Source organism: Engraulis encrasicolus, chromosome 11 (assembly GCF_034702125.1).
Source record: "Engraulis encrasicolus isolate BLACKSEA-1 chromosome 11, IST_EnEncr_1.0, whole genome shotgun sequence".
In the NCBI taxonomy this organism is placed as follows: Eukaryota; Metazoa; Chordata; class Actinopteri; order Clupeiformes; family Engraulidae; genus Engraulis; species Engraulis encrasicolus.
In genome coordinates this window covers 56,200,428-56,216,758 of record NC_085867.1, presented here as the reverse complement: position 1 = coordinate 56,216,758, position 16,331 = coordinate 56,200,428, and the positions used below count along the sequence as shown (strand labels likewise).

The following is a 16,331-nucleotide window of genomic DNA, read 5'->3' as shown; positions in this document are numbered from 1 at the left end:
TACTTTAAAAAGTACTTACATTTCTAACTATAGCTAATGCTTAACCCTACGGGAATTGGAATATTATCCTGCTCCCAAAAAGTCAAGCGGCCCTTTAGACATGCAATTTGTACTCAGTGACTCAGGAGATGGGTAGATTACTTGTTTTCCTCTCAAACAAACAATAAAAAACTACAGGTTACAGTCTGTATTCCTTGAATCTGGGTAAGTTCAATTCAATTCAATTGAATTCAATTTATTAGGGATCATGTAAATTAAAACATACATGTTGCCAGTTCATGCATTGTAGCCTACCAGAGTTAGCCTCAGGCTATTTTACATATGCGGTATCTTGAGGGACATAAACATAAAAACATATAGTATGAACACACACATACACAAATACAGTAGTAAAGGCATTTGGTACTGTAGAGCATTTCATTCCAATCTTCCGTGCAGTCAGGAAAAGCTTTTCCTTGTGCTGTACTACAGGGGTTGAACAAAATGATGGAAACACCTGTCATTTTAGAGTGGGAAATTTCATGGCTCAAGTGGACCAGCCTGTTGGCCAATCTTCATTAATTGCACATTGCACCAGTTAGGTGAAGTGTGAAGATTCAATTAGCAAGGTTTGAGCACAGTTTCAAAAAGGAGAAATTCTTGGTGCGCATGTAACTGTTGCATCTTTGACCGAGACAGCAAGTCTTTGTGATGTATCAAGAGCCACAGTATCCAAGGTAATGTCTGCATACCGCTATGGATGCAAGAGGAGGCCGTCTGAAAGGGATGTTTGTTTTGAGCAAAACTGTGTTCTTGCCCTGCTAATTGAATTTTCACACTTCACCTTACTGGTGCAATGTGCAATTAATGAAGATTGGCCAACAGGCTGGTCCACGTGAGCCATGAAACTTCCCACTCTAAAATGACAGGTGTTTCCATTATTTTGTCCAACCCCTGGTAGCTGACTAAAAGGGAAAAAGCTTTGCAACGTTTGGCTGTCAGGTTAGTGGTATGGGGTCGCGGACCACTGGAGTGATCAAGCTATGCAGCCAGAGCCTTTCAGTAGCGGGTCTGCATGCTCCATCGAGAGAGAGAGAGAGAGGGAGAGAGAGAGAGAGAGAGAGAGAGAGAGAGAGAGAGAGAGAGAGAGAGAGAGCGGAACCAGCTAGTCAGTCAGTCTCATAGGGTGGTCAGTGACTTGTATCGACTTGTATTAGCGACTTGTATTGGCTACAAGAATACTTAGCATTCACACAAGTGAATAGGTGAAAACAAGTTACTATGTCTGAACCAAGTGAATTTAGTTTGAGGTCGTGGGACTCCTTGCTGTACTGACCTATTGGGCCTAAACGTGAGATTGAATTTGGATTCCACATATTATAGTAGGATATCTCGCAATGATATATTGGCAAACATCTTTTAGTAGAGCAAGATAAATCAAACCCTACACAATGCAAAAGAGTGTGCTCAAGTTCGTTCTCCTAAGGGGGCGTTGTCCCCACCTTCTTCTTCTCTCTGTAGGGTTTGGTGGTGGCTTGCACAACATGTGCAATATCACAATCACGCAGTGCTAAGGGAGCTCCATTTATCCTCAACCTTAAGTCTCTTAAAGGTCTCCTAACCTAAGGTCTCCTAAAGGGGTGTTCACCTGACGTCACATGGATCCCAGAGAAGTATGGGTTTGATTTATTTTACTCTAGTAGAAGATGTTGGATGTTGAGCTGATCCAACTGAAAGAGAACTCACCTGAAAGGTGCTGTTGACAACAAAGTCCACCTCTGCACGTACCCACAAGTCTCCCAGTGACCCTCCGCGCTCCCACACAGGGAAGATCTGCTCCCCAGCAACCAGAACAGACAGACCCCCACAGCGTGGACCAAACTGGTGAGTGTACATCACCATCTACACTTGCATAACACATGCACGTGCACACACACACAAACACACAAACACAGACACACACGCAAAACATGCACACACACATTCAAATGAAAGCAAATTGTTGAACATACTGTAATCACATGAACACAGGTACATGAGCAATAAATATGATTGCAAAAATAATTGCAAGTGACTACTAAACCTTGCAGTGGTGTGTGCTATTGGTCGGTTCCAGCAAAGGACTGTGAAATGATGACCAGTCGTCTTTTAGTGTGGTCCAATTGTCAGGCTTTGTCACGTAGAGGAAATTTCCTAAGGAGGGAGAACATTTACACTCAGTTAATAAACTTCCAGAAAATTACTCTTCCTGACTGACTGAGCTCGAATCCAATGGAAACCTTTCAGGGGCCACATATACAGTCAATATCAACTGGGCCAGAGCAGTAACATAATGACGAAATATTCTGCGTCATATCACATTGCTGGATTGACTGTAAATACAGAACAAAACAAAAGAAAGAGAGGCAAACCTGAATTCTCACACACCTGCAGGAACTTTGTTATGGGTTAGAGAGATAGGTTATGGGTAAGCTACTTTTTTGACATTCTTAGTTTTTTTCCAACAAGTCTGGGGCCCGATTAAACCATCTTGCGAGCCGCATCCCGCCCCCGGGCCAGCACACCCCTGTTTCAGGTAATCATCCAGAGGATGGGGGGGGGTGCACAAGAAAAAGCCTAGGATTAGCATTTGGCATACTGTTTGTGCCTAGGGTCAAATTCAGACAGGGTGAAATGGCATATAGTGATTATGCTGCCAAATGGTGGAAACAGTTCCCTGTCAAAATTTGAAATGCCCCAACAGTATCATGCTTTTAAAAGAAATTAAAAACAGCCTTATTCTCAACTGCCTTTGTTGATAGTTACCTACCATCTATAGTGCTTTCAACAATATATTTTTCTTCTCTCTTCTCTTTCTTTGCTCCTCAGCAATGACAGTCATGTATGATGTGCTATGATAAAAACTATTGCTGCACTCTAAGAAAATTTCCCTGCAAAATAACGGCAGTTACTGGCAATTATATTTACCTGTAATTCTACTGTTATTTCACACCAAAAATCAAATACAGCTCATTGCTGTTTAATGTATCACAGTATATAACATTTTTTCAGCAGCAATTGAACTGTTAAATAACAGTACTCTACAGAAAAATAACAGTACATTTCAGTTAAAAAGTTGAATTGTACTGTGTGATAACAGGCAAATACTGGGTCATAGTTGTATTCATGAATATGGCCATGGCAACTTCCCACCCCACCCATCATTCTCCACAACTGTGGTACCCTGGCCATGTTACCACCCCACCCTCCCATCGTTCACCATGACTGGAGTGCCTTGAGCATGATACTATGGCGCAATGCTGTATTGAGAAAATGGTTTGCGGTGGTCCTTTGAAAGTGTGGGCATGAATAAAATTTCAGAGTACGCAGTGCTATGTTACAATTATAGTGTGCAAGGTGGGCTTTTTACTGTATCTCTTGATGAGCCAATGATGAATATAGCATTGGTCAGTCTTTAAAAAATTATTTTGCACCAAGTAGCACAGCAAACAAGCAGCACTACAAGCTAGCTCTCAAAGCAATGCCTAATTTGCAGCAGGCACATTATATGCAACAATGCCACAAATGATGCCACATACAGCAAGCTTTCACAAAGAGGAAAGTGTGCAAGCATGTAAGCAAGCTTGTAGGCAAGCTTGTAGGCAAACAAGTGCTATGCTGTGCCATGCAGGCCAGCCAGCAGACAGGCAAGCAACTGAAGTGTTGATAGTCCAGATTTATATACAGGTGCAAGAGTACCATGTGACCAGAGTCATCAGGCCCTTGGCAGGTGACGCCCATAATTGAATAATGGCATAACAGCCCTACTCAGGTGAGGCCAGGCACTGATTAGCAGATTGGTTTAGATGGGGCTGCTTGTTGCAAGAGTGTTACAAGTTCTTAAAATGTTTCAGCCATTCACACTTTCATCACTATCAAAATGCATGTGCTACTCACACTTTGCTGCATCAAGCACTTTTTAAGTATTGTAGTTTCCTTAGAAATTGTTTCATCATGCTTGATAGTATCAGATAATCTTTAACCAGTCAGAATGACTTCAGTTCTTCAGGTGGTATTGAAGTTTGATGGTGATCACGGACAAGTGGAGGATGAATGGGTTTCAATGGTGCTGCCTAAAATAACTTGTTATTTTCTAGAGATGCACCGGATCCGGTTCCGGTTCCGGATCCGTCAGGATAATAGAGTTTTTCACAGGGTCCGGGTCCGGCAGGATCTTAAGCAGTGGATCCGGTATCCGGCATGTTACCTAAAAATCAGGGTCTGGTGCATGTCTAGCCTAGGCTTTTCAGTCTTTCACAACCCCAATCACTGCATGGAGTGAAATCCCTTTGGAAGCGGCTATTGCAGGCAGTGTGGCAATAAGCCAATGAGTCTAAAAAATAGTTTGCGCCAACGTAATAAAAAGGGCCCACGTGTGCGAGTAGACTATGTTTCAACCCTTTTGTAGGATCCGGTATCCGGTTCCGGATCCGGCAGGATCTTAAGCAGTGGATCTGGTATCCGGCAGGATCCTAAAAATCAGGATCCGGTGCATCTCTAGTTTTTTCCACAACGGCGAATACTGCTATTGTGCAGTACTTACTGTTTATACTCAATATGTGACTCAAAGTAATATTTTCACAGTAGTTGTCTGTTTTTTCGAAAAACAGTAGAATGCTGTTGCAGAATTGCCGTAAATAAACAGCTATTTGTTACAGTGTGTAACACACCTGACACTGTGTTGGAGGAGTGGTCTCGTCCGGGACCCTTCAGAGGATCCGACAAAGATATATTTGCTTGATTGTTAACTCTCCACTTAAGTGCAGAGATAGTCCTCAGATCCCAACCGCATTGACTCTCCTCAAAGTCACAAAACCAGTAGCCTTCAGGAGTAGCTGGAGAACCATGCAGCAGTAGAAGAAGAATTACTTTTCATTGAGCAGACATTATCCAGCATGACTTGCAAAATGACATAAAAACAATGTTGTTCTAGCTATCATCATAACTTTGATAATATAATAGCATTTAAATGGTTAGTCGTGGTCTAACAGTTAGGGACATGGACTTCAGATGGTTGCAGGTTCAAATCCCACCTTTCTCCTCCCTACTACACACCATTGCTGAGGTGCCCTTGTGCAATGCACCTAACCCCATACCTAACCCACTGCAAACAATAGCCTGTAAATAACTGTAAGTTGCTTTGGATAAAAGCATCACCTAAGTGTAATGTCATGTAATGCAATGTAACAATAAATGTGGATTTACTGAGTCAGGCCAAGCAGAGTAATTACATAAAAGAAAATAGTTTTTGTTGCTGAGAGCATAAGAACAGGGTTTAGTGCATTAGAATATCGAATGTGTCATTACAGCCCTAACAATAACAACAATAATAATAACAATAATAATAACCCCTTTCCCTTCGAACATTGTGGACTTTCACAAATGCTGCTCTTGAACTTACTGCACATATCCTCATCCGAACCATCACCACAGTCGTCTGTTCCGTCGCATACCTGACGCTCTTCCACACAGCCACCCCTCCTGCACTCAAACCAACCCTGCAGACAGCCTGGGCTTGACCCTGGGGCTGAGTAGAGGGGAAAAGTTGAAGTTAATTTATTGATTTTTTTTGTTTGCTTGTAGAAAAGCCACATTCTCACATGTAGTTCTTGTATTTTACTTTAGTGGGTTAGCATGACAGACAGACGTTTCAACCTAAGCCTTCTTCAGCGTCTGAAATTCTACAAAAAAAGTACAAATCTGTTCAATCGCACCGGAAGAGCTTGTCAAAACAGCGCACTTTCTAAAAAAAAGGTAATTTATTGAACACATTCAGTGTAAAATCTATTATGTCCATGTTGTATGTCAGCTTTGATCTATGCTTCTTGTGTTCTTATTTCAATGTGTCTATATTCTGGCTCTCCTGCTATCCAGAATGGTATGTCCTGCTTGTCTTAATAACCTGTGTGTATCTTGTACAGCATGCTATTTATTTCCTGAGCGAAATATAAACATGGGGATGTAACCTCTAATAGATGTAATCTGTGACATCAGCTGATTACAAAACATGTCACACATCAACATCCATGTGACCCTATGATAAAAAAGGGTGTTACACTGTCGAAACATGTCAGGTAAATGATAAAGCTTTTACATGTCTGAAAGTAAAGAAAACTAATGACTCTATGTAAGAAGAAGACATGGCCCCTGTTATAAATTAGCGGTTACCAGAATGACAATTACCAGAATGTCATAATGTATTACTAAAGGCTCTGTGCACTGTCATAGTGGTGGTATGAATGAATGAATGAATTATTGTATTTGACAACTACAGTTCATATAAATAAAATAAATACATGATTGAGTTTCATATAAAGCACACCACATACTTAAAGGGGCATTCCACCGGTGGAGACATGAATATGTTACTGAAAGTGGGTCATATTTATAGTAGAATAGTAACATACATTTCTAATTTGGTGCCTTCTTGGCAAAGAAAAGGCAGAAAATGACTTTTTAGTGCTTGTGGATTTGTGACAACAATCCCCATAATGCACTGCGATGCTCAAGTTCCACAGGCCACACCCAGTTATTTGGGACTCTATGGGTGCATCCCAATATGTGTCCTTGCCTCCTCCACTTGCGCTTGTCTCCTCGTCCCACCTCCTGGCCCCTCCTCCGTGGAGAAAACGATAAAGTTTCCCAGCTGTCAGCCTCGCCACAACAACTTTTGAGGGACTGTTTTTCATTCACCATCCCAATTGCAAATGAGAAAAAGACTTTACAATTGAGCTTTTGCAAGATATTGAAATATAATGCTGTTGTCAGTGATGTCATCATGACGAGAAGCAAGTGGAGGAGGCAAGTGGAGGAGGCAAGGTCACATATTGGGATGCACCCTATGCATCATCCCTCCCTCAGCTTGCAGGCAGTGTTGCCAGATTGGGCTGTTTCCCGCCCAATTGGGCTGCTTAGGATGGTCGTGTGCGGGTAAAAATGGCATTTAGCAGAAAAACCCGCCCAATTTTAGCCATAGAAATCAATAGAATTGGGCGGGATTTTGAGCTTCTAGGCTGGTTTTGAGCATTTTTTGGGCTGGAAATCATCAGCCTCATCTGGCAACCCTGCTTGCAGGTGCATCACAGTGGGACAGACATCACTGGAAAGGAGAAGCTGGAGCACACTGCAGCTTAGTTTTCAAGACTTTATTTTGTGCACACACGCGACCAACGTTTCTGTGTTGCTACACCTTCTTCAGAGTCAAATGATAGCAAGAGAGAGACACACATTTCAAGACTTGACATTCACAGGTGATCCTACTTGGTTTGGCTAAATTGGTCTGATCTCATTGCAGGTAATTGACCCCACCCACCAACACCAGGACAAGATTGTAGACAATTAGACAGCTTGCCAACTTCCCAAAACAAAATAAAAAAGTGAAAAAAAACAATACACAAATGTCAATAAAACCACAGCTACAATTATTACAAGACCACAGCCGCGATGCTGGAACAATTTGTTACAGAGAGCAAGAAATATTGTGTTCCTCATTTATGCCCTGAGGCTCCACTGAATTTAGAGTATGAATCCAAAATGCTTTTCTACGAAGCCTCTCTGTCTAATTGTCTGCAATCTTGTCCTGGTGTTGGGGGGTGGGGTCAATTACCTGCAATGAGATGAGACCAATTTAGCCAAACCAAGTGGGATCACCTGTGAATGTCAAGTCTTGAAATGTGTGTCTCTCTCTTGCTATCATTTGACTCTGAAGAAGGTGTAGCAACACCGAAACGTTGGTCGGGTGTGTGCAAAAAATAAAGTCTTGAAAACTAAGCTGCAGTGTGGTCCAGCTTCTCCTTTACAGCTATGCCAGTTACTGGCAGTGTTGCCAGATGAGGCTGATGATTTCCAGCCCAAAAAATGCTCAAAACCCGCCTGGAAGCACTAAATCCCGCCCAATTCTATTGATATCGATGGGAAAGATTGGGCGAGGATTCCTGTAAAATGCCATTTTTACCCGCAGACGGCTATCCCAAGCAGCCCAATTGGGTGGGAAACAGCCCAATCTGGCAACACTGCTTACCGGAGCCTCAATGCCAGTGATTTCAAAAGCACTGGGACACTGATCTGTGATAGGTCTGTTAGAGCATTAGGTCCAACCCCCTATGGGCGGGGTTGAAAAGGTGGGAAAAAGGCTTGTAGTGTCAACAGAAATCCACCTCTCTTACACTTCCTATGTCGATGATGCAAAATGACCATTTTTACATCATTGACATAGGAAGTGTTAAGAGATGAATGCGGGTTTCTCCTATCTCAGGGGGAATTGAGAGATTTTTGCGAGACCATTCAAAAGTATGACTGGGTGTCTAGCAATGGAAAGCCTAATGCAAAATGGGTGGAGTGTCCCTTTAAATTAAGAAAAAATAGAGTCAGGATAGCACAATAAAGCTCAGAAGCTTATTTCCATTGTGGTCCTTGGTGTTAATGGCAGTAGTTGTTAAAATGACAAGAGTAGCACTGGGACCAAACTAAAACTTTAACACATTAAATATATAGCATACACATAACACATATTCTTTCCACTGAAAGTAATATACTACACTGACTGATCTCTAAACCATTTTTTCAAAGTACTATGGTAGTAAAGTTTTGTGACTATTACAACGTTCCAGTGGTATGATGTATGTCAAGGGGCCATTAAGTGAATCAAATTGGTGGAGTGGGTGCAGTATATTACAGTAGAAGTCTATTCAGAAAATAGATAAATAATCAAGTGAATGAATATCCAGAGCTCCTACTAGGCAGAGCACAATCTCGGAATTCCAGGTGATCCACTGCTACATCACCGCGCCGCCCCTGGTCCCGAGTGGAGTGCAGTTGGAGATAGAAGGGGGAGGAAATTCGGCCGAGGAACACTGTGTCCTCCCTCCACCCACGGGTGCCGGTCCTCTCTGGCCTCCATATTATGGCTTGGTGGCCATCGCGCCCCAAAATGGACGCCCACAGAGGGACACCTTTCAATACAGGGTGGTCTGGTAAAGAAATGGAGTTACAGTAATATGAATTAGTCAATAGACCTACTGACCATACTGACACATGGTAATTGATTTTCCTGGCTGAGGAACATGATTACTTTGACAAAGATTTTGTCAGAGTTGCTAAAGTATTCATGAAGTATTAGTGAATGTAAACTGCTAATGCAAAGTGTCTGATGGTCATTCAATCAAAAACTTACTTTTTGACCACCATGCAATGTCAATTCAATTGAATTGAATTTAATTTCAGTTTATTAGGGACTGTGTACAATTAAATGATGCCATTTCATGCATTGTAGCAGAGGTAGCCTCAGGCTGTTTTACATCTGCAGTCCCTGGCAGAACACAACAGCACAAATGCTGTATACAAACATACAAATAGATACAATAAACAAACACTCACACGAGTGTCCCCTACACACACACACACACACACACACACACACACACACACACACACACACACACACACACACACACACACACACACACACACACACACACACACACACACACACACACACACACAATTAAAAGATAAAAACATTCAGCATAAAAAAACGTGTTATTGTAGGATGCTTGTTTACCTGGGTCCCACATGAAGTAGCGGATCACCAGACGGCATGTGGCTGAGGACTGCTGCATCATGGGAGATCTTAACAAAGCAGTCAGGTTGCTGTTGCTACTCACAGATGTCACACCCATAAACCAGCCTGGGATCAAAGTCAAAATGTTAAAACTTGTTCCTTGAGGAGTATGGGCTCCCCTTTTGTGCCAAATTATTTTGTGTTTTTTTTGTTTGTTTGTTTGTTTGTTTTGACACATTTTTAATAACATTCCTTTTTTTCTGATAACATTTTGCTGTTAAAGAGGTTCATCAATGATACCCTGGTGATTTTTTACACAGAAAATCTCTCTCTCACACACTCACACACACACACACACACACACACACACACACACACACACACACACACACACACACACACACACACACACACACACACACACACACACACACACACACACTTGCATGTTAGGACCTTACAATGCATTTTACCACTATTCAAAACTAGTGAATGTTAAACTGTGCCCTTACCAAAACAATCCCTAAACCTAACCCGCCAGTAAAAAAAATTTTTTCTCTTTTAGTTTTTTCATTAACAACAAAACATATTTATAGCCTTCTTAGGATCATGGTCTAGGTCCTAACTTTGTCATCAGGTCCTAATATGGTTGGTAATTTTACAGCTCCTAGTCCTAACAATGTAGCAAAAAACAAGAACACACGAACACGCACATGCACACGCAAACAGGCGCACACGCACACCTTACCAACATCAGTTCCGGTAGTGTAATCGCAGGACGGGCCGCTGTCAGCCAGCCTGGCCTCTGTCTGTCTCCGTTCCCACCTGTATGGCTCCTCAATGGAGCGGTCTGCCCAGCCACACATATCTGACCTCTCGAAATCACACAGAAACCCTTTACCATCGTAACCTAAAAACAGATATGCACAACTATCCTATAAGATGTACAAACATATCAATCAATCAATATTATTCATACAGCACATTATCATACCTAACTGTCATTCAATGTGGGTTTTGGGGAATACCTATAAGTAGGGTATTGCAATAGTCAACCCTACAGAAAATAAAAGCATGGATTTATTTCTACATATCCTGTTAACATAAAAAAAACTTAATCTTAGCCACGTTACTGTCCTCTCCAACGTCACACCAAGGTTTTTGACATAAGACTTAAAACTAAGTGATTTGGATTCTAAATAGGCACAGAGTTTCTGTCTTCTTTCTTCTAAAGCATTTTTTCCATCTTGTCTTTATTCAGCTGCAAGAAGTTTTGTTGCATCCAGGGGCCTCATGTACTAAGAAGTGCGTGGATTTCCTACCAAGAAAGTGCGGATACGAAAATCTTGAAAGTCACTTACGGACAAAAAAATCCGGATGTATCAAAAAGTGCGTAACCAGGTTTTGCCACGCAATCTTGCGCACATGCACGAGCACACGCGGACCCAAGTCTCCGTCTTGCCTATTCCCTTAAATATTCTACATGAATATTCTAATTAGTATGAACAGACCCATTTGTGTGCATTCATTGGTTGAAAGAATGGGAAAGGGAATGTGGGAATGGGAACGCGGGAAATACATTTCATGATGCGAGGTGAAGGCGCTGTTTTGAAGGTAGCCAATTTAAAAAGAAAAATACTGTGCAGTAGCCTAATAAAAATACTTTGGCGTGTATAAAATCTGGCATTGGTAATACTTAATGTGAGGACTGCAGAAAAAAATCTGTCATGTTATAGCCTAGCCTACTGCAGTACAATGCAGGTTTTCCCCCACATGATATTTACAATTACATCAAATCACATTGCAAGGGCAGTCGCCAACGCCAAGGCTGCCGAGAAATAAACGTTTATGTCGGGTATAAATATGAAAGATGACACATGCACACATACGCCTCATGTATGAATATCCTGCAACCAATACTCAGAAATTCACCTGTTAATTGATGGACTGATTTTACAGTAGCCTTCATTAAAAGAAAAAGACAAGCACTGCGGTGCAAATGTGAGAAGGCAAATCGCAGATGTCGTAGTCCAGAACATATTCAATGTTTACTAGCTGCCAAATACTTGAAATAGGACTAATACTGCTGATGGGCATCTAATTTCGTTGTAAATCCAGGACAGTTTCATGAGTCCGTTTCATTTTAACCAGCTGCCACTGTGTCTCAACAATAGGCCTAAGGTTGAAGTGGCTTTCTTCTTCTTTTTGTTAAATCACGCGCCTCAACATTCAAATCTATGTTTAACTGACTGCATTTTTGCAATATTTCCGACAGCGTACAGCTTAGTGTGCTACTCAATTTGGTGCACTAAAGCCCCTTTGCTTTTTGTGCATTGTACTATCTGATCTAGTAGGCTTATCGACATACTGCATGTGAGTGGCCATGAATTCATACTCAAGGTAAAGTTTAATGTTGTATTTCACTTGGGGTTATCATTTTGTGGGATGTTGGGGCATTACTGTCGCCCCCAAGACATTTGTGCCCTCGCCGCACATGGCAAGGAATTTGGCATACAGTATGTGGGTGTCGGCTTCCAAGCCTCTCCTACAGCCTAGGGGTGTAAATAATATTCGTTTTGAATCGATGCATCGATCCTACAGCCCACGATTCAATTAATCAATTCCTCCACAAGAGAATCAATTAATTGTTATGAATCAATTTGTGTAATTATTGCACTCATTTTGTGAGGCATTTTATTATGGTCGTAATAGTAATAATAATACTGACCATAATAAAGATGCCCCTCAAATGAATTTTGTTGATTTATTTAACATTTCATACATAAGTCAAGCCTGTAAAAAATAAACCATTGATTTGAATTGAATCGAAATGAATCAAATCGTGGAGCATTCTTAAGTATTGAAAATAGTATCGCCATGAAGGGTGTGATTTACACCCCTAGTAACAGCCCAGTCACAAACAAGCCCGCCAAGAATTTGCCAATTCTGACAAAAATGAAGGCTAATGGGCCCCTATACTCTGGAGTCATGAGCCCAAGATTAATCTTTTTAGAACATATGGCATTAAAACTGTATGGTATTGGATATGAAGAATAGAAAGAATAATGCATGGTGGCTAAAATCAAACAGGGTAGGTAGGAATACAGGTCTTATGTGGGGCTGCATGGGTGCTGCTGGTGTATAAGATCTGTTTTCATTGATTGAATCATGAATACATACTGGACAAAATATCTGAGACACCTGGTTGGGTCATCTATAGAAATTCCGTGACCGTGGAGAGGAAAGGTTCGTTTCTCACTGGATGTGTCATCTATAAAGGTTTCGTTAAATAAAAAAATGAGCCGGGGTGCCCCTCACAAAAATGTGGGGAATTTTTAGTAGAGCCTTATATCAAAAATGGCTGCTTTTTAATGGTTTTGCCCACAGTGCTGAATAATACATGGTTTCTGAGACTATTTGGGTCAAGACATTCACAAATGATGTAGATGTGTTGATTTGACCTATTTTTGACCTTCAAATTCAAGATGGCTGCCACTTTTGGCTCTTTACATGTCAATTTTTCAAAATCGTCAGAGAGCCTTAATTAATATTAGGCTCAAATGAAAGGTCTGCTCATACTGAGTTCAGTTATGGACAGTACAATTACAAGTAGGCTATGCAGAAGTCATCTGAAAGGTAAAAAAGATCAAGGTTTGTGGTTGATGAGAATTAAACTGCTGATTAGTCGGGTCATGATGTGAGGTTCCGTGACCATCCTCTGGCAAGGATGTTTTGATGATTGATTTGTGTCCCCATTTCCCTCCCAGAAATCCTGGCATTTTTTGCTAGAGAGGCAAATTCAAAATGGCGTCCGTCGCCATCTCTAAGAAACTTTTAATCTGAATGACCTAGAACAGTGGTTCCCAACCTTTTTCTTCAGGGACCCATATTTTTATCATTGTAAGCTTTGTTGACCCAACCACGCGAGCACCCGCACGAGATGATACTCTGTTTCCTGTGAAAACTCATTAGTTATCATTTTATTTCTCAATTTATATAAATATAGAATAAATGTTTCATGTATCATTTACATTTTGTTGCTTCTATGTATTAGTTTAAATGCTTTGTCATTTATTCAACATGGGCTATAAGCTTATATGGTATTAAAATGAAACCATTTAAAATCAAGAGGGCTTCGCGACCCACTGTGCTGCCATGCACAGCAAAAAAGCAGTAACTTGCATTGTTGTTGAAAATGTGTTATTATGACTTTAATGATAATATATATCAAACTCTAATGCTAAATAAAATGATTGTTCTGCAAAAAAGGTGGTAATATAAAGTAACAAAACTGTCACATGTCAATAATCTCCCAAAAACCACTTATACTGGATTGCAGTATCATTTAAAAGTCAACTGACTCCGTTTTGAGCACTGCACAGTTACTGCCTTTTTGCTTTGTAGGGCAGTGTGGATCTTTGGCGACCCATAGCTTGGGTCCCGACCCATAGGTTGGGAACCACTGACCTAGAATCATGTAAGAAGACACTTTTTCATACAAGTCAACCATGAGGATTCCAAATCTCACATCATTTTGATAATACAATTTTGTTTTGACCATGAAATTCAATATGGCTGCCATCTAGAACAGTTGTTTTCAACCTTTTTTGGCCATGACCCCCCAAAACTGGACTGGGGACCCCTCAATTTGTGTAGCTCCATTGAGAATGTTGAGAAAATAGCTGATCTACATGCACACAATACCTCTCATTATGAGGCGTAGTGGGCTTGTAGGTAGGCAATTTTCACAATGTTTGGCTTTTTAAATATTATTTGACAATTTGGCCAATGTTTTAGCATTGTTTGTTAATAGCTTTAGATGCAGTGATGGTAGTTTACTTTGAGAGTCTTTACATTACCCCCCCCCCCCTTAAAAAAGGGTCTCGAAAACCACTGATATAGTGGAAAACTTGACCTCAAGGCAAGAGCTGCTGAAATGGAAAGAAGTTCTCTCAAAGCAGCCATTAACCTGGTTGAAGACAGTCAAACGTGTGAAGCTCTCAGAGCTGCTAGAAGACTGTGTTGTTGAGGAATGTGTGGCCTTATTCAACCCCAATGGCATATAGAGGAAGACGCAGAAGAGCAAGCTCATCCAGAAGATCTCCCTCCAACATATTGTGATTGAAGAACCCTATGTTTCTCTAATTGACATGGCCATGATCTGGAGGATGGCAACTCCATCAGCAGAAGATTGGCAGACACAGGACGCCACACCATACAATTGGTTGGACTATGTCCAAAAGGTGTCTCCAGCATCCTTGCCTGCCAGTGTGGAGTGGCGCACTAGGTATGCCAAGTAGTTGTCAAGAAGGCAGTGTTGGCATAAGTGTCACATTTGGGCGATTGGTGGGGCTGATTGATGTGGGGCGGGAGAGATGCTATTTCTATGCAGGGGATTCGTCACTGGGGAGCTTCCCCCACGGGCCAAGGGGTGACGTCAAAGTGCCGCGACCGTGACAGCTGATCGACCATAACAACAGGAGCAGCAGCAGCAGGAGAACCTCCAGCAGACCTGTCGGCTGGTGATTGTGATGGGCGCGATCATACACCAACTAAAGGAAAGTGGTCAACTCCTTCCTACCCTATCAGTGTGTGTGAGAGTCATGCTCTAGTCCTCCTCCGGTGCAAGTAGCTGTGTTTTGTTCCGAGGTGCCTGGGACGCGGAGCGTGCTGGATGGAGACCGGAACCGGGGTCGGAGCCAGGAGTGCATCGATGAGAGTGATACAACGCAAGCTAAACTACTGATCAAAGGGAAGTACAAGTGTCCTGCCTATTGGTGTGTGTATATGTGCAGTTGATCGGAGGGGCTGCATAGTTCTCAGTGCTGCTGTCTGTATTGCCAAGGATCCCCGCATCGGCCGTGTGGAAGAGGATCGTTCTGGACCGAGGCTGTCGAACCGGATTGCTATTGAGGATTCGTGGGTCGTCTTCCTGCCTGACAACCCGGGTGCCAGAGTGGTATCGGGAATGGTGCGCAGACTGAGACTCAGATAAGTTTTGTTATTTTGTTTTTTTTGGGTCAGCGTGGGAAACCGCCGACCCAACGTGGACTTTCACCGGTGTTGGACAGCAGCGCACCTGTTCGGTGCACAGCGGAGACTTCCTCCCGAACTCCTTAGTGGGGTATGCGTGTCATTGTGAATGACGTCAGTAACTGTGTGAGTAGAATAGTAGCCTAACCTGTGCATGTATTAGTGCTGTGCTTTGTTTGTCGCAACAATATTTCTATGCGCGTGTGCATCGGAGAATCACCCTTGGTGTGCGGTGACCAGTAGCATGTAGTGCGTGCATAAGTGTAGCCTAACTAGTCTTGTGGGTTACTTCCCATGTGTGCTGTGCCATTTGGTAGATTGCTGTGGTGTCCACTTTTGAGTGCATTATGTTATTGTATTTTCATTTTCTTTCTTTTTCCTTTTGGATTGTTGTTTTGCTTCCTTGAGGGCTATGTACTGTGATTGCCATGTCATTGACTATTGTTGACCATTGTGTGCTGTGAACCTTTTTGCTATTAATTGGTTGCTGTGGTTTTCTTACTGACCGACTAATTTGATGTGCCTTGTGGGGGTATTTTGTGGTGTTAATGTGCCACTCCTATGTCGGGTTGTGGGTGGGGCTCTGGGTGTACTACTGTGCGGCTGCTGTCCTGTAAAAAAATAAAACCCTTTAAATAAATTCCTCTTTGTGGTGTTTTGTGTCTTGGAGGGGATTGGATCTGTGTGGTTAAGTGGTCCGCCACGACATAAGCTGTTCGCA

At 42.0% G+C, this 16,331-nt stretch overlaps 1 protein-coding gene across 1 annotated transcript in view; it reads right to left on the bottom strand.

Annotated features, from left to right (window-relative positions):
- The window catches only part of mamdc4 (MAM domain containing 4), a 107,428-nt gene that overhangs the window by 75,576 nt on the left and 15,521 nt on the right, over positions 1 to 16,331 (bottom strand). Inside the window, exons 3-9 of the mRNA XM_063211045.1 lie at positions 10,326 to 10,487; positions 9,578 to 9,703; positions 8,754 to 8,987; positions 5,420 to 5,539; positions 4,689 to 4,853; positions 2,063 to 2,172; positions 1,726 to 1,881 (exon numbers count right to left, since the gene is read on the bottom strand). Of these exons, the coding sequence (XP_063067115.1) occupies positions 1,726 to 1,881; positions 2,063 to 2,172; positions 4,689 to 4,853; positions 5,420 to 5,539; positions 8,754 to 8,987; positions 9,578 to 9,703; positions 10,326 to 10,487 (1,073 nt within the window). The remainder of the gene's footprint in view (positions 1 to 1,725; positions 1,882 to 2,062; positions 2,173 to 4,688; positions 4,854 to 5,419; positions 5,540 to 8,753; positions 8,988 to 9,577; positions 9,704 to 10,325; positions 10,488 to 16,331) is intronic.